At 39.8% G+C, this 17,216-nt stretch overlaps 2 protein-coding genes across 3 annotated transcripts in view; one reads left to right on the top strand and one right to left on the bottom strand.

Moving 5' to 3' along the window:
* magixb (MAGI family member, X-linked b) overlaps window positions 1-9,452 on the bottom strand; it is a gene marked incomplete at both ends in the record, with an annotated part of 44,328 nt that extends 34,876 nt beyond the window's left edge. Inside the window, one exon of the mRNA XM_079238566.1 lies at window positions 9,370-9,452. Within this exon, the coding sequence (XP_079094692.1) occupies window positions 9,370-9,452 (83 nt within the window). The remainder of the gene's footprint in view (window positions 1-9,369) is intronic.
* Window positions 9,453-10,767: 1,315 nt separating this feature from the next.
* On the top strand, window positions 10,768-17,128 carry gpkow (G patch domain and KOW motifs; the record flags this gene model as incomplete). Of its 2 annotated transcripts, none has more annotated exons than XM_079239707.1 (11): window positions 10,768-10,961; window positions 11,148-11,317; window positions 11,412-11,557; window positions 13,047-13,153; window positions 13,624-13,828; window positions 13,916-14,048; window positions 14,243-14,420; window positions 14,557-14,677; window positions 15,316-15,385; window positions 16,730-16,815; window positions 16,898-17,128. In XM_079239707.1, the coding sequence occupies 11 exons, from the start codon at window positions 10,768-10,770 to the stop codon at window positions 17,024-17,026; spliced, it is 1,539 nt and encodes a 512-aa protein (XP_079095833.1). In that variant the 3' UTR covers window positions 17,027-17,128. The 2 variants fall into 2 exon arrangements, with proteins under 2 accessions (XP_079095833.1, XP_079095834.1); XM_079239708.1 differs by having other exon boundaries at window positions 10,945-10,961; window positions 11,105-11,317.
* Between the last annotated feature and the right edge of the window lie 88 nt (window positions 17,129-17,216).

Below are 17,216 nucleotides of genomic sequence, written 5' to 3' on the forward strand. Positions count from 1 at the left end.
ATAAATAACTAAATAAATAAATAGAGATAAATGAATAACTAAATAAATAAATAGAGAGAGAGAGATAAATGAATAACTAACTAACTAACTAAATAAATAAATAAATAAATAAATAAATAAATAAATATGAACAATGACTGTATACGCAGAAATATTCACAGAAAAGATTCTATATTAATTGTAATAATGACAGAAGTAGCGTCTGGGTGAAGTACATCTTAACAAGAAAAATATTTTGTCCTTATCCAGATAATTGTTCCACTTTTTTTTAAATATCAAACAAAATGAGCTCCAGCTTGAAAGATGTATTTTATTGACCCTTAACTTAAGCTTCAAAGGGCCCATCAGAGCACGGACACATCCTCCAGCACGCATCACAAACATTTACAAAAGCAAAGCATGTGCTCAGCTTGGGGTTGCATGGTCAATTACACACAGCAATTAACCTAACACGCATGTCTTGTGGGTGGGAGGAAGCCGGAGAACCCGAGAGAAACCACGCATACATGGGGAGAACATGCAAACTCCACATAGAAGGGCCACGTTCAAACCTCCCCAGCCGAGGCTCGAACCAGTGAGCTTGTTGCTAACCACTACGCCACCGTGCTTCAAGAGGATCCAGTCATTTCTCTCATCAGACCAGCTAATAACACGTGCGCTGCTTTACCATCTGCTGCATCAGCTGGGGCACATTCAGCCGAGACACGTGTAATAAAGTTTTACTCTGTGTCCAATCGCCTTTCCAATACGTCAAGTTAAAGTAAATGTTGCTTCTAACTGGGTAAAACCTCTGACATGCTCGTGCTCGTCAAACCAACACTGTGTTTCACTAAACCAGTTACACACCATTCCCACAACACTGCCTTTTTGACAGACTCTTCAAACTCTGTCAAAACAGGTATGCTGATGTGGCTTTTTGAAATGACATTCAAAATAGGCGGCTACATTTATATTTAGCAAGAGGGAGGAAAAAAAATCTAACTTAACCTCTGAAAACAGGGCTGACACTTGTGCTAACAGAAAAACAACCCTGTTTCATGCACTTTTATTGCCTTTTTTTCAACTTTAAACCTGCCCCAATAATGAGGCCCCAGTTGCCAATATGTGTCATGTGAAGGCACTTTAAACAGAAAGAAACTGTCTTTTAAACACTTTTCCCATTATAAAGCTGGCAGAGTTCAGATGTTCAGATGTACTCTTCAACAGTACAATACCAATAATGTCTTCAAGGCTCCAAAACATTTCCAGCTCCTACACATCCTCATTCGAGAAACAAGCTAATATTAGAATAGAATGATAAAATAGAATTTTATTCGACATCGGCACAAGTTGAAAGATCGCGACTAAGTTACTCTTATGGAAGCCTTTATAATGCAATCAGATACATACATCAGATACAAACTCGCAGTGGACTGGCGAGCTGTCCAGGGTGTACCCTGCCTTTGGCCCAAAGACTGCTGGGATAGGCTCCAGCTTCCCCGTGACCCTTAATCGGACTGAGCGGTTAGGAAAATGAATGAATGAATGAACAGTGTGGTGTGGCCTGTGGAAAATTGTAAGTTTGGCGCCCCTAGTGGCCAAAGGTTGCACGGTATCCCTTTAAAAAGCTCAGTCTAAATCCGATTGGTCAGCTGAGTTGGCCTGAACAAACCCCACCAGCTGTGATTAAAGTCAAAATTGACGGAAATTAATCATCAAATGCTAAAGTAGAATACAACCTAAAAGGCGGAAAAGCTTTGAACTTTTTTTTTACTTGTATCTAAGAACATGGTAAAATATTAAAGAATTTAAATTAACTTTCCTTTTTCTTTTATTAGACCAAATTCTGACATATTGATAAAGTATAAATAAAAAAATAAATTTCATGCTCAAACACTCAGACGGTGGGCAGAGTGGCATTTGTAATTGTGACACTGCTGTAATTCATACTTTTTACTGCCCCTTGGCTAAGACTCCCTTGAAAAACAGGTTTTTAATATCAATGGGACTTTCCTGATGAAATAAAGGAAATAAATAAACAATAAAATGTCCAAACTGCAAGCATGGCTTTAAACATACATATTGCATAAATCACGTAAAGATTGTGCTGGGGGAGAACACAATGTAGGGATTCAACAATATCTTTACCTATAAAAAGAATGCTCTATTGAGATTTTTGACCTTTAGGTCAGAAAAAAGGCTGACCAACTCATATCATGTTTCCCTGACTTCCTCTCTTACAGCGACATGCTCTGAATCTTTACACATCCAAACACCGGCCTTCCATTGTAACTTCAAACCACAGCAGTCTGTCAATAGCAAAACACACATCCTCTTTGCTTGTGAGCTATTCTTGGAAATATGATTTTTTTTTTCCCCTTTTAAACTTCCACACTATATCTCTTTATTCAGGACGCATGCACCATATGCTCAGAGGCTATTATGACTCGGTGTGTAGCATTAACAGCTGCGCCACACAGAGTTCTCTGCTTGAAAATGACTCCTTGCTTTGAATTGCAGGAACGCTCTTGCGTGTTTCATCCAGAGATCTAAGTTAATTAACCATAATAATTAATTTTTCCACCCAAAATTTTTTAAAAAAAAGTCAAATTATACTTTGAAGCTTACAGTCTCGACGAATTTAACATTTAAACCGCTGCAATGTAATCACACCTTGTAGAGCAGCAGTGTTCCAATGCAATTAAATTCTTTTTAGGGATTAGACTTTAAAAAAAAAAAAAAAAAAGCTGGAGCTATTTTACCCCTGGAAGATTGTAGTCATGAGGAGAATATCTTTATCACAGGATAAATGAACTAAGCAGTTATTTCAGGTTGGATCTCCGGGGGTGCTAATTTATTAAAGTTACAGAGATGAGCTTTGCCACAGAGCTCGATAATTCAAAGTCAACTTGAAGCAAGGAAGCAAGGACAAGAGGGAATAGCGCTTGACACTTGGCCACAGGAACGTCTTGAAAGACCTTCAAGGAAAAAAAAAAAAAAGTGTGTAAGCAAAACACATCAATTAAGACGAATGAATAATTGAATTGCTCTTTATAAATTAGCTCTGGCAAGGCTGGAAAATAACAACAACTGGCCTTGACAGATTTATCCCGATCCATTTTCTTTGACCACACATCTGCTGGCAATAATTGTGTTTTTCATTATAGGCCAGACAATTAATCAGGATTTATTCTAAATTACAAACTTCAGCTCTTTGCGATTATTTAAACTAGAATAAGCAGACACTGAAATGCTGCATGTTTCATAATTATTAAGATCTTTTCAATGTCAAACGGTGATGAAGATTTTATCCACGATGGAGCAGCTGCGTCTTCACCTTTTCTCTCTGTATCAATAATATGAGAGTGGCTTTGAGGAGAAAGCACCGACTGTCACCTCTCGTGATTCTCCGCATGTTCCTGATGTCTATCTAGATGCCGGCCTTCATCCCCATCAAAGCCGTCTCCTAGCCTGTAGATCACTCGCTGACATAATCGGCTTTGACCACAGCACAGTTTGTTAAATTTTCGCAAGCCTGAGAAACTTTTAACGCAATCAGCTTCTGCAGAGAACCGGTGCTCCAATCAAAGTCCGCTTCCCTCGGTCTGATTGTGTAACTCCAAATGTTCATGTCATGGAATTGTTTTCTAAATGAAGAGCTCATAAAAGCATCTGCTGGTTTGACATTGTACAGCCAGGCTCACTCTGTGTCTACATTTTGTTTCCGCTCTGAATGAAGTCTGCAGTAATGAAATTAGCTTGTTCAATTAGCTCAGCTACAATGCTTCATGTCAGCTTAGTTTGTATTGTGTGCATGCACACTCAAAGTTACAGGCAGGGAATAGCTGTCTTGCCTAAATGGGAATTTTGGTGGATATTGATGGACTGACTGTTTGCTCTGTCACCTCGAATGTGACCAGAATGCCGAAAGCTCTACTTGTCGGTCTCTAAGTGAATGTTGGAAGTGAACAAACAATAACACTTGAGATTCATTTTTTTCTTTCAAAGTCTTTACAAGCCATCCCAAAGTTTAATAATAATAGTTCAGTCTAATCATTAAATGGGACCTTTATGGGTTTTGGCCTCTTTAAAAGACAAAAACAACATATTTGATTATGGGAGCTTTAGACCACTGAAGCTGTGATGGACTTTTTCATTATATTTTTTATTTTCTAAAAACAGAATGTTGTTTTTTTTTTTTTTTGCAGGAACCTCTTCAGAAATTTCCAATTCATCTTGCTGTATTGTCAGTCCAGGCACAGATGCATTCAGAGTACTGTGGAAAAACTCTGACATTCCTTATCTGCCAATTTAAGTAGAAACACACTTACACATATTCAAAGCCTGAACCCTCTTGGAGAGGTTTTCTGGTTATTTTTTTTTTACACAGAATATTTCTCCAGGCTTCTGTCAGGTCTTTCCAAAGTGCTTGTTTTGTTTTTTTTTGGCTGCATTTTGTTTCATTTTGTGTTAAGATGATCCCACAGTGCTTCAGTAATGTTGAGGTCCCGGCTCTGGGGAGGATTTGTCCCTCCATAAGACCTGTTGCCTGTGATTTTCAGTCCAGTTCTCATGTCGTTTTGGCATACCTTGGCTTTTTCTCCCTGATTCCCTTCCTTGAGAGCGGCTTCTTGGCAGCTACCCCTCCACAGAGACCATTTCTGATGAAGCTTCAGTGAACAGTAGATGATCAAACGAAGGGTCAGATGCATCTCTCTGGTCCCGTGTCAGGTCTCTGACGGATTCTCTCTGCACACTGTGCTGAGCCTTATCAAGTTTTCAGCTAATAGAGCTTATTTTCTCTATGCAAAACATTTTATGTTTGTCAATCTGATTTATTTTGGTCATTTATTTGTGAAGCTACAGAATTGGGAAGAAACTGTGTGCTTTTGCAACAACAAATTATATGGAGATCATATATAAGACGCTGTTTACACCACTACTAAGGTTTATTTGACGTATTTCACGTCATCTTGCCCCTGCACCCTCAGACTGGTGAAAAACACAACAATGGCAGACCTCTATGTCACGTTTGTGCTGCAGCATCTTTTTTTAATTCATTTGGTCGGCTGAAGCTAAACCTGTTTCTGGTGGAACATTTATGCCGTCAGCAAAGACACAGACTACGTTTCATGTAGAAACACTTCTGTTATTTATTTTGGTCTGAGGATGAGGCGCACACCTCACCTGGGTGTGTCGTTGCAAACTTTCACTGCCCACTAGAGGCATGGCGGGCGCAGTGCATCATTTCTGGCCCCATTTGCATTTCCCACTGAGATGGTTTTCATCCCATTATCGCTATGTTTGTTTGTTTGTTTGTTTGTTTTTTCTAACATAGCAAAGAAAAAGTTTAGCATTTTGTGTGGAAATGTTATCATGTAAACAGGGCCTGAAATTGGTTCTTGGCTAAGTTTTGTTGGCATTGATTCGTAAGTTAGGTGCCTTTTTTAAATGCTTGATGAGTTCTTGGGTCAGTGTTAAAAATGAAAACTGAAAAACACACAAATAATAATTAAGTTATAGCATTTTCCGTAAATATATACATCCATCTATTTTCTTAACCGTTTTGTCCAGTTAAGGGTCGGGCGGAAGCTGGAGTGTGTCCCAGCAATCATCAGGTGAGGGGCAGCTGCGCCCTGGACAGGTTTCCAGTCCATCTCAAGGACCATCTTCTGTAAATTTTACCTGAAAGTTGAATTTCCTTTTCCTTAAAAGGTCATTGTAAAGATTTTATCAGTTAACATGAGCGCATCCTCACTTCACAAAAATAAAGTTCAGACTCTACACCAGGGATTCTCAATCTAGGTTATATTCCTGCAGGTTTTCCAAGTGTATCTGCTGGAACACCTGACTCAGACTCGGAAAAGCTCTGCACATGTCGGCTAAATACACATTGATCTGAATCAGGTGTGTTGCAGCGGGGACACTGGAAAACTAGTAGGACAACCAGCCCTTGAAGATTAGGATTGAGGATCCCTTGATACATAAAATTATGAATGTAATTGTACTTAAAAATTTGCAATTAACTGATTAAATCTAAAGAGGGACAACTACTTAATGACACAAGACCACCTGACAAAACAGAAACCATCTGTTTTTTTGTCAGTTTAATCACTGTTTCAGCTTGTATTTTTAGATTTAACATAATTTTTTTTAACATGTCTCTCCAAAGAATGATCAAAATAACAAATTTATTAGTTTACAACCATGCAGACACATTAAAGGTACAGTATGCAAGAATAACTGACATCTAGTGGTAAAGACGGGCATAGCGAGTTGTAAGTGGTTGTAAGAGTTTTTTGTCCATTTGGAGACACCGTAGTAGAAATGTTGGCACAAATATGGCAGCTGCCATATATGTGGACCCAAAAAAGAGTGAGTAGATGTAAAAGACTGCATCCAAGAGAATAACGTTATATATAAACTTTCTCTCACTGATATTTGCTTTTATTACACACTGCTTCTTTAAGAATCAATTTGCTTTTATCTTTTTTTTTTTTTTTTAATTGAAACTTACAATAAATAGTGATTGTGTAGCTCTGCCTAAGTTTGCCTTTTAGTCCCAGGTGATGTTTTTTTTCTTTTAGAAAACTATATTAGAGTTGAATCATTTAATAAAAACCAACCAAACAAAATGAACTTAGTTCTTTTGATCATAACCTGCGATGAGGCGCACTGCTTCTAATCCTGCAGCATCTTTGCAGGGAGGTGTTGAGGGTCAGCCAAGTAAAGCGCCTTAAATAACAAGTGACCTTAAATTTATGCTGTAATAATAACACGCCGATGGAGCAGCTGACAGACAGAACACATATAAGAGAATTCTCCCAGCATGAAGCACACCATCATCTCACATCCACGCCCTGACCCCGCCCTCTGACGCTCAACATTTACACCAGACCGTGCAAACAACATGGGGTGTACTAAAACCTCCCTGATGCTCACTCACTTTCAAATCTAGGGCACGGGATTGCTCAACACACAGCAGATAGCAGTGGCAGATTTAGAAATAAAAGATTAAATGCTTGTCGGCTGAGAAACGCTAAATAAATAAATAAATAAATAAATAAATAAATAAATAAATAAATCTCTCTCTGCCACTTAATAAAGACTCGACACGAAAAGCTGGTAAGATCACATAAACGTACAATCACATGGACTTTTAAATTAAAAGATTTACTCTGAATTTTATTAAACATTTGCAAAAAAAGAAAAAAAAAAAAAAAAAAAAAAAAAAAAAAACATGCGCACATGCAGACACACACAAAAACACCTGGCAGGAAAATACCAGTTCAGCGATGCTTCCCCCTTGAGGGAACTGTATATTTAGAGTCCCAGGATCAAGGTCAAGGCAGGGGGCACATTATTGGGACGCGATGTGTTGTGTACACTCTGCTCTTCCTGAGGAACACCACTGTGACAACAGGTCCTCCTCTTCTGAATCCATAACACCCCTCACTGTGATCCCAGATTAGCTCTCATCAGGAAGAGGGAGCAGTTTAATTAAACAGAGCAGATCAGCTCCTCGACAATCTGATGGATAAGAGAGGCAGAGAGCGACAAGCAGGGAGAAATCAAGAAAAATTAAAAGACGATACGGAAAGCTGAGCGAGGCCGAGAGGAAAAGCAGAAAAGAGTCAACACGAGGTAACCTTATGAAAGAACGGCTGAAATCATAATAACAAAATGAATAATTCAGAAGGGGATGGAGGGAAGCTTCAGTTCTCTGTAATGAGCATTTTTGTGAGGTTTCAGTTTGGTAACCTAAGCAGGCCTTCAAGTGTGCGTGCCTGCCTTCAAGTGTGTGTGTGTGTGTGTGTGTGTGTGTGTGTGTGTGTGTGTAGGGGGAGAGAGATACTGCTGATTCAGTAGGGATGGGTGAAGGTGACCCTCGCCTGCTCCTGCTGCCTCCCTCACCACCTGATATTGATCCCTGTTGTCCAACTCAGATCTGACTCAATTCATTGCCTTCTTGACATTTCAAATATGGTAGTTAGTAAATTGTAACTCTGCACACTATAACTGATTAGTTATTGATTTGCCACCCAAGTTAGAGTGAACAGAATGAAGCACTTCACATGCACAGCCCTGCCAACTTCAACTGATAATTTACCTGTATGAACTGCAGCCATAGTTGTGAAATTGGCACATTTGTTGTTGTTGTTGTTTAAATTTCATCAGACTGCACACCAAGTGTGAGGAACTAAGAATAGAGCAGGCTACAACTGCAGAATTCAAATGCAGAAGCTGGGAGCAAAGGTTTGGACCACAGATGGGAGAATGTGCCTGCGTAGCCCTGCACTGTCAAGGGTAAACTACCTTCCACATACACACACACACTTCTCACCTTAAAACATGAGCATGAATATGCATGACACGGAAGGACGCAGGAGGTACATAATTAGACAATCAACAACTCCCAGATGATATGCATTACTACGACAGAGGGGAAATGCTCCTCTTTTTATCCACCCTTCTTGTTAGCAGTGAAAAGGTAAGTTGTGTTTGCACGCCAACATGAATTTCCACTTCCTAGTGGCTCAAACTTAGGCTGAGAGCTGAAATCAGGAAGAGAGCAAAAGCAGAACAAAACCCCCAAAGATTTTTCCACACTTAAAGTGTAAAACGGCTCCTGAGCTGATGGATGGCACCCCGAGAAAACAAACAGGTTAAATACCAGAGCTGCATGCGGGACCATGTGTTGACAATTCACCACCACATGCATCTCCTTAACAATTCCCATTTACAGCATCACCTTCAGTGCTTTCCAAATCCAGAGAAATGCACACTTCTGAGCCAGGTTCCAGCATCCATCACTCCCAAACAAGCTCCCCTTATCCAAATGGGACACACCCTAAACAAACAGCAACAGAACACACACACAATCACACTTACAGAGTGCTGCAAGGCAGTTGTGCACGCTCCCAAGCATAGGCATGCACACACACCTGGCTCTGAAGTGGCTGCCAGTCTATTATACAGCAAAATGGGTGCAGGTGTTCTAAACGAGAGCTTCTGTTTATTTTTCATCAAGGCAATTTCTGGAAGAGGAGATTGAAATTTGAGAAAAATAAATAAATAAATAAAGGTACCCAAAAACTTTCCAAATTTATTCATGGCCTCATCGGACTAAAACAACCCCCGCACACAGCTGTTAAAAGCAAACTTCATCTGTTAGAAATGACACTCATCCCTGAGGTGTCTGTGACAACCTCAACCTTCTTCACTCTTACTAGTTTACATGCACACAAAAACACACTGTACTGTCACCCCTCCCTCTCTGTCTCTGTCTCTCTCTCTCTCTCTCTCTCTCTCTGGCATACACACACATACTTGTATTACACACAACAGATTCTCAGATTTCTCATATTTAGGGAAAAATAGGCTACTGACCTGCCTTGCCGCTGACACACACACATTCTCTTCAAGCAGTTCAGCCTTTCAAAGAGGATCCGTTTGAACGCGTCTATATACATTGACCCGGCTGAGGTTAAACAATAAGCCAGCACTTTAATAAATAGGAGTTGTTCGGTTAAAAAAGCAGCATGCAGCCCGGCGGCGCCTGGTTTAATGTGGGGATTGCAGCGATGAGGAGGAGACGCTTTCACCGCAGCCAATCCCGGAGAAAGTCAGACACGATGTGCACGGTTGACGGGATATTTGGACACTAGTGATGCTCTGAGAGCTGTGGTGATCTTGTGGAGAGTGAGATAGAGAGAGAGAGAGAGAGAGAGAGAGAGAGAGAGGGAGAGAGAGGGAAAATAACACATACACACACACTTGCACACAGAGACACTACCGGGCAAATCTGACGCTCATAATTTTCCAGCAGCTGCTGCACTGCTGTGAGGTGAGGAGCGTGGAAGATAGATGTGTGTGGCCATGCCGTGCCATTTCAACTTGTGCAAAGTGTTTGGTCTGAACAATAAACAGGCAATTCCTTACCTCCATGCCCGCCTTTGTCCCGCATCAGATCATTTTTTTTTACTCCTGGTCGCTTTGTGGGATCGCCCGGGGACTGATGCAACTTGTTCCATAAAATGATGCTCCAATCAACAAAAACACAAACGTCGTTGTCATCGATTTTGACCGAGTTAAGATGTCATTGAACTGCTGGCGATGTACTCCCAGCAATCGAAGCGAGGATTAGACCAGCTTCGGGTTTTCCTGACTAAAAGTGCAGTGAAACTAAACTTAATGCAGGAGGAAACAGTGATGAATGGCAAAGGGGAAGGTTATCTGGAGAAGTTCAGGAGCAAAAAGGGGAGGGGAATAAAAGAGTTAAAAGTAAACGCCCCTTAACAGTCGCTACCTGCATCAGCAGCATCACCTTTTTTGCATAATCAGGGTTTAAAGGCGTGAGAACCAGTTGTAAACTAGTTGTTAGGATTTTTTTTTTTTTTTTTTTTTTTTTTTTTTTGTCTTATACAAGCGTAATTTGGACTACACATTTTAACACAACAATGGTTTAAAAAAAAAAAAAAAAAAAAAAAAAAAAGCCCAAATTTTTAAAATGAATTAAGGTGCATCAGCGATTTATTTGTGAGATTAATTAGAATATATATATTTAAAACTATTTTTAGTTCACTTCACACTTGTACTCGTATTTAATTGGGCTTTCATGTGCAAAGCAGACAAACCCTTTAAGAAGTCTTCTGACAATCCAACAGTGTTTTAGTGATGCATTATAGGAAATGTATTATTTACAACAACTAAGCCATACGATTTCTACTCAGATAAACTACAAGTCCCATCATGCATTGCGCCCCCTTCAATCTTCTACAAACAACGATGGCGTCGCACGGAGATGATACGAGTGCTCCTAAATCTGTTTCCTCTGAGGACCTAGGAGGGAAAAAAACAGCGGGGGTTTCGTTTGGTTTTACTAAAACAGTTAGCAGATTTAAACGGCCAACCACTGAAGTGTCGTCAAGGAAAGATGAAAGAGATTATTTGACTGGAATTGATGGGAATGAATTGCAGAGGTGAGCTAATCATGCTAACATGCTAAATAACCAATGGCAGGTTTACCGATGTCAATATTATCTGTTTTAGTATTTTTCTGAATTAATGTGCATTCTTAATGTTTAACAAAAATAAAAACAGTGGGGAACTGAAACACTTACAGGCGTTTCTTCCCTCTTCATCTTTAACTTTCACCCGTCTCGCAGTTCAAAACCAGTGGAGAAGCCGAAGGAGCTGATCATCCCTCTGATCCAGAAGAACCGCTGGTACAAACCGGACCGGCTGAACCAGAGCTCGGGACATGAAGACAAAACGCAGGGAAGGGGTCAGGACAACGACTCCATGGAGTCTCAGGCTGTCAAGGAGCTTATTGAAGGTGCGTGTGGAAGATTTCAGTGTATATCTGTGTCCATTGACGTAAATGAGAACCTCTTCAGATCCAAACTTATGTTTCTAATTTTCTCTTGTAGATTCACGGAGGCAGCTCGAGGAGTGGCAAAATGGGTCTCAGTCAGACAGTAATCCCAACTTGTCTATCCCACTGTTGATGCAAAACCAAGTCCCGGAGGGGTTTGAGGATGGAGAGCATATAAAGGTTGACCTGCGACCAGAATCTGTAAGTAGTGGTGTCAAACTCTAGTCCTCAAGTATCTGGAAGGTTTTTGTTGTTTCCCTCTACCAACACAGCTGATTCAAATCAAATGGATCCAGCAGCTTCTTGTCAGCCCATTTTTTAATTTTGGTCAGGTTGGTGGGAGCATGGAGACAACAAAATTCTGCAGGATAGCGGCCCTCCAGGACTGGAGTTTGACACTAATGTGTGGTTTAATTTTTTATAGCATTACAGACTCTATAACTAAATTAATGTTTAATTTATCAAACTACAAAGCCATACTCATAATATGTAAAGAAGTTATGGTTGATAGTTTATGATGGTGCAAACAGAAGCTGTAATCATGTACAGCAGGAGATGGATTCATGAATATGAGCTTGTCCTGATTAGAGATGGGAAAATCGATTCGAAAATTGGGATTTTTTTGTTTTGAATCGGCACCCAAAAAATCAGAATCAAATCGAATCAGGACAAAAGCATATCGTCACAACCCTAGTCCTGATAGTTATTTCCTTCCATTACTGCACAAAGTCGTGGTTAAATCCCATTCTTTAGTGACTGTAAACCCTAAAACAGAACATTATTCGCCTGCTGTGCTAAATTAAACTTTTCTCTGTAACAAGATAATGATGATTAATAGCAAAAACTTGACATTATGGATTTATTTTTATTTGCATTCTACGTTGCATCGCACGACAGTTCACTGTTTTTACAAAGCATTTGAAATTATGAAATGGCTCTCAGGCTGTGAGTTAATTATAACCACTTTTGATGGTCTGATGATTTGAAGATCGTGATGAGATCTACCAGACAGGCATATGAGGGAGGGCATGAAAATGCCTGACAGCGCAAAAATGTCTGGTACAGCAAGACTGTCTGCTGAAATCTGAGTGTGTGAAAGTGCTGAGTTGAATAACAACTCTGTGTGTACAGGGTGGCACATATGGGTACGGATGACTTTGTCAACCCAGCAAGGATTTAGTGGTTGACCAGCGTCAGAATTCTCCCCTGAGATTGAAGACTACTTGGATCTCTCTCTGTTAGTCTTAAATAAGCACACATCTCCTCACTGTCATCCCATATCTGCTCCATCGATGTAGGCGTGAGATTAGCTCATTTTAATTGGATCTTCTCTGATCAAGGCTCCCAGCCTTCCTCAGAGGAGAGCCTTCAGTGGTACACAGGGACAAAGGAGGAGCACTGCTCAGATCAGGGCTGCAGCTCCAGCAGCCCAGTGACTTCAGCCATCCGGGGCTGAGTCTAACAGCCTGGGGCCAAACGGCTGAGTAAGACCAGCATCACGAACTGCTTCTCTGTGTCAGATGCCCCAAACACTTTTGTTGTTTTCCAGAATTCAAAAGATTACATAAGTGCCTCTTGTAAGCCTTCAGACATGCCAATGCAGAGCATATAGTTTGGTTTTCCTTGTTCATATGTGGCTTTAATGACTCTTTATTTTTATGGAGATTATTTAAGTTCATGCTTTTGTCAGTCAACAGAAGCTGATTATGAGAGTGTTCCAGTTGAAGCTTATGGGCTTGCCATGCTGAAAGGAATGGGATGGAACAAGGAGGAAGGCATCGGACGAACTTTCAAACAGTAAGTAACAAAATCAGTTTTGTGCTTTATTTTATATCTTAATCTACAACCTAAGAAGCTGGAATGTTCTGTTAGGGGTAAAAGAAGATGAATAAGGAAAAATAAGATCCACAAGTAATTCATCCTTATGTAAACAAATACAAACAAATGAAAATAGCACATCATGTCAAAAACATCAAACAATGAGGTGTGCACTGCGTTGCATCACTTATTATTTGGAAACATTTGTGAATTCAGCCAATTGTAATTTTGAGATTAAAAATATTTCCCCATTCGGCCTCAGTATGAAATTGTAGTGACTCAGCAGTTCGGGGCTCAGGGCTGAATGCTAAATAGATTTTAAACTGAAATCGCAATTTAATTTAATCTCACCCGCAATACTGAAGCTGCGTCCCCCCTCAGCCGGCCTATTTTACATCCTGAACATGTCCACCTCTCTCTGGTTATTGATTTAATTCTTTCTGCTACAGGGATGTGAAGCCAATCGAACACCAGCTCCGTCCAAAAGGGCTGGGCCTCGGCGCAGATCGTTCGGCTATAAAGGATCTGGAGCCAGGCAGGCCTCAACGTCCCCCAAAGCCTGGAGAGGAACAAAAGAAGGAGGAAGAACTGGTGATGGGTGCTGGCGGTTGTGTGTTGGTGCAATCTGGGGCGCATAAAGATCTTTATGGGAAGGTACATCTGGTTGTCTGCTGCCTTGCCTTCTCCTAACACTCGCTTTAGTGGCTGGATTGCTTACTTTAACATTGATTCATGTGGCAGATAGAAGGAGTTGATCCAGACAACGCTCGAGTGGTGGTGAAACTTGCTATTGGTGGCAAAACTGTGACTCTCAGCCAGTACGGCATTAAACTGGTCGGGCGAAAAGAATATGAAAAATACAGCAAAGACCTTAGTGAGTATTATTATCATAGTTTTCTTTGTATTTGGAAAAATCAAGTTAAAATGAATTTAAGCTATGGCTAAACAAAAAATACATCAGAAATTTAGTTTATTCTATTAACACAGCTTGTATTGATAGAATAAAACACTCACAATACTGCAGTTGTTACACTTGCCAAGCTAAAGATGTTGTCTCTCCACTAACAGGTCGTCTAAGTAAAGCCCACAAAGACAAGGAGAAGGAGAAAGAGAGGGAAAAGGAGCGACAGAAACATGAGGAAAAGGAGAAAAGTAGCCACAGCGACAAGATAAAACACAAGTCCTCTGACAGAGATGGAGGGAAAGATGAGAGGAAGAGGAAACACACAGAATCAAGTCAAGACCGGTACATTCACACACAAAGATCCAGCAGTATTATTCACACATTGGTTATTTACCAGGACTTTAAACAGGATAATTCACCGCTACATAGTTGGCCAGCATTTTTATGAATATGTTTTTCTACTGTGTTTTCCCTGAAGAGAAAAGCCTCCAGTGAAAGAAGCAAAACAAGCAGCAGTTGCCCCCTCCTGGCTCCAGAGAGACCTGAAAGTTCGCTTTATAGACAAAGCTTTTAAAGGAGGCAGATATTACAACTCAAAGGTATCAAAGTCAAAGCACTGTTCCTTTTTGTCTGCTGTTAACTTGGATTACGAGAACTCCCTCCATAGATCTGTTTTCCGTGTGTTGTGGGTGTGTAAGATGCAGAAAGGATTACAGCGTCTTTCTCACTGTGGTTAACTTCTGTTTTTATTAACTTCAATCTCCAAATACAAACACACCAACAAAATACGTTGGAGCAATCACAGCCTGATCAAATACAAATCTAATGGTCTCTGTTTGTGTCATTATGTCAACAAGTAGCTTGTTTTAAAACTAAAACATGAACTTTCACTATGTCATATAATAATCATTATATTGTTCAGAACTAAAAAGCAGAAGTTTAGCTGAAATAATAACAAGCTTCGCAGACAAACCAGGCAGTTTTGCAGCATATATTTGTCACGATGGCTCTAAATCAGGGATCCTCAATTCAGCTCCTCGAGGCCCAGTGTATTACAGGTTGTAGAAGTTTCCTTGTGTTGAGCTTGACATCAAGCTTTGCACAAGTCTGAGTCAGATATTTTGCATCAGGGAAACCTGTAAAAGTTGCAGGACGCAGGTTTTGGGGACCAGAGTTGAGGGTTTGCGCTCTGAATGTCAGTTCTAAAATGGGTAAATGGGTGTTGCCGTTTGTGCAGATGCGAGTGGAGGATGTGCTGACTCCGTTTACCTGTGTGTGTCGAACTGAAGAGGGAAGACTGTTGGACGGTGAGTCGTCTCGGTTTCACTTTTTCTTTTCTGCTGGTTTTTGTTTTGATGTGTGCAAAATGTTTGTCTTTGCATGTTTTTTTTTTTGTTTTTTTTTTTTAAATGTATCTCCTGCTCATAAAAAAACATAAATGTCATTTTGCTTTCTAGTGTGTGTAAGACCTATATAGTTGTGTGAAAATTAAAGAAATAAGTCACAATATTGGTAAATTTATTGTTTCCAACAGTAGAATCAGGCTAAAAATAATCAATTTGAATCTATTAAAATGTCTTTTTAATAAATAAAACTCGCACTGTTTTTTTTTTTTTCCCCTACGTTTTTGCTCAGTGATAAACGGGACCCTACTCTTGCATGACTTCCTGATGCTCGACGACACAATTCAAAGGTTGCCTGAGTCGCTTTCGTCCAAAATCAGCTTTTCTCGCTGAGATATTGCTAAATTCAGGTTTTAAAATGAAAATGAAACTTTGTTTCTGGATAACCAGCAATAGAACTTCTAAATGTACAGCGGAAAAACTATCAGAAACCTCAGAAATGAAGAGAATAGATGATATTTTGGTTGGTTATGTTCACAGCTGTGACAATGCACCAACATCCCTAGAATTGGCTTATCACGCTGAGATATTGCCAAATGTACATTTTTCTTCACCATAAGGTTAAATTGTCCTGTAAACTGTTTAGCAGCTTAATAGATCTCACATTAGCAGCTAACGCTAAGACCCACGGCTCCACTATGTCAACAAACATCCAATGCACCATGCACGTACGTACTCTTAAATAAACAATGGGCTGGTAATTTTAAAATATTTTATCAGAGGATGTAGTCACGTTATGAGATTACCACAGTAATCTGATTACTCCCAGATTTTGATGGTCATGTAAACAGACTCAGTGTAAAAATAACTGTCTGAAAAAATCTTCAATATTCAAGAAAAATTGAAAAAAGAGTGTCAATGAGTCTACGTTGAATCCAATCAAGGAATGTGATGGCGATACCCGGCCGGCCCTATTCAACATTAAGATTAATAGGTAAATAGATTATGTATAAAACTTTAATTTACTTAATCTTAAATAGTAATATTCAAGCTTTAGTTTGACAATTTAAGTGATGAAAATTTTTATTCCGTTATAAACATAAACCTGCTTCATCAGCGGACAGCTCAGACATGTAGACATTAGGTCAGATTATGTCAGAATTCTTTACAGGAATAATCGGCTGCTTACAGGCAAAAGATTTGCTGCTGATGATGATTAGAGATCAGGTTTTTGTTCTCCTAAAGACTGCCGTGGTGGTTTCTGTCACTCGACATCTCCTCAACATTTAACACTTCTCTCTGTGGCAGATGTGAAGCAAGACATGCTGGAAACCATCATTCCAAAAAGTGAGCATGACTCTATAATGGTTGTATTGGGCGAGCAAAGAGGACAGGTAAGCCAATTATCCCCTTTCCTGCAGTGCACCTGTATCTAATTCACCATTACTAATCACAGCTGTTCATGTGTGGGTTCAGGTCGGCCGTATTCTTCAGCGCGACAAGAACAAGTGCAAAGCGATGGTCCAGCTCGACAGATACGAGGAAAAGGTGTTCACATTGGATTATGACTCCATTTGTCACTATGTGGGAGCAGCAGATCACTGATCCTGGAACCATTGTTATATCAAGCCACATTTTGTCCCGCCTCATGCTAAACATTGCTTTTTGCAATATTTAAAATATTTTAAAACATTGCAAATTTTTTAATAAAACCATGTCAAGAATTTTATTTGTGGAAATGTTATTAAAACCATAAAAAAACCGCTACAACTGTTATTTTTCACAGCTGATTTAT

This window comes from Telmatherina bonti (assembly GCF_933228915.1).
Source record: "Telmatherina bonti genome assembly, chromosome: 4".
Taxonomy (NCBI): domain Eukaryota; kingdom Metazoa; phylum Chordata; class Actinopteri; order Atheriniformes; family Telmatherinidae; genus Telmatherina; species Telmatherina bonti.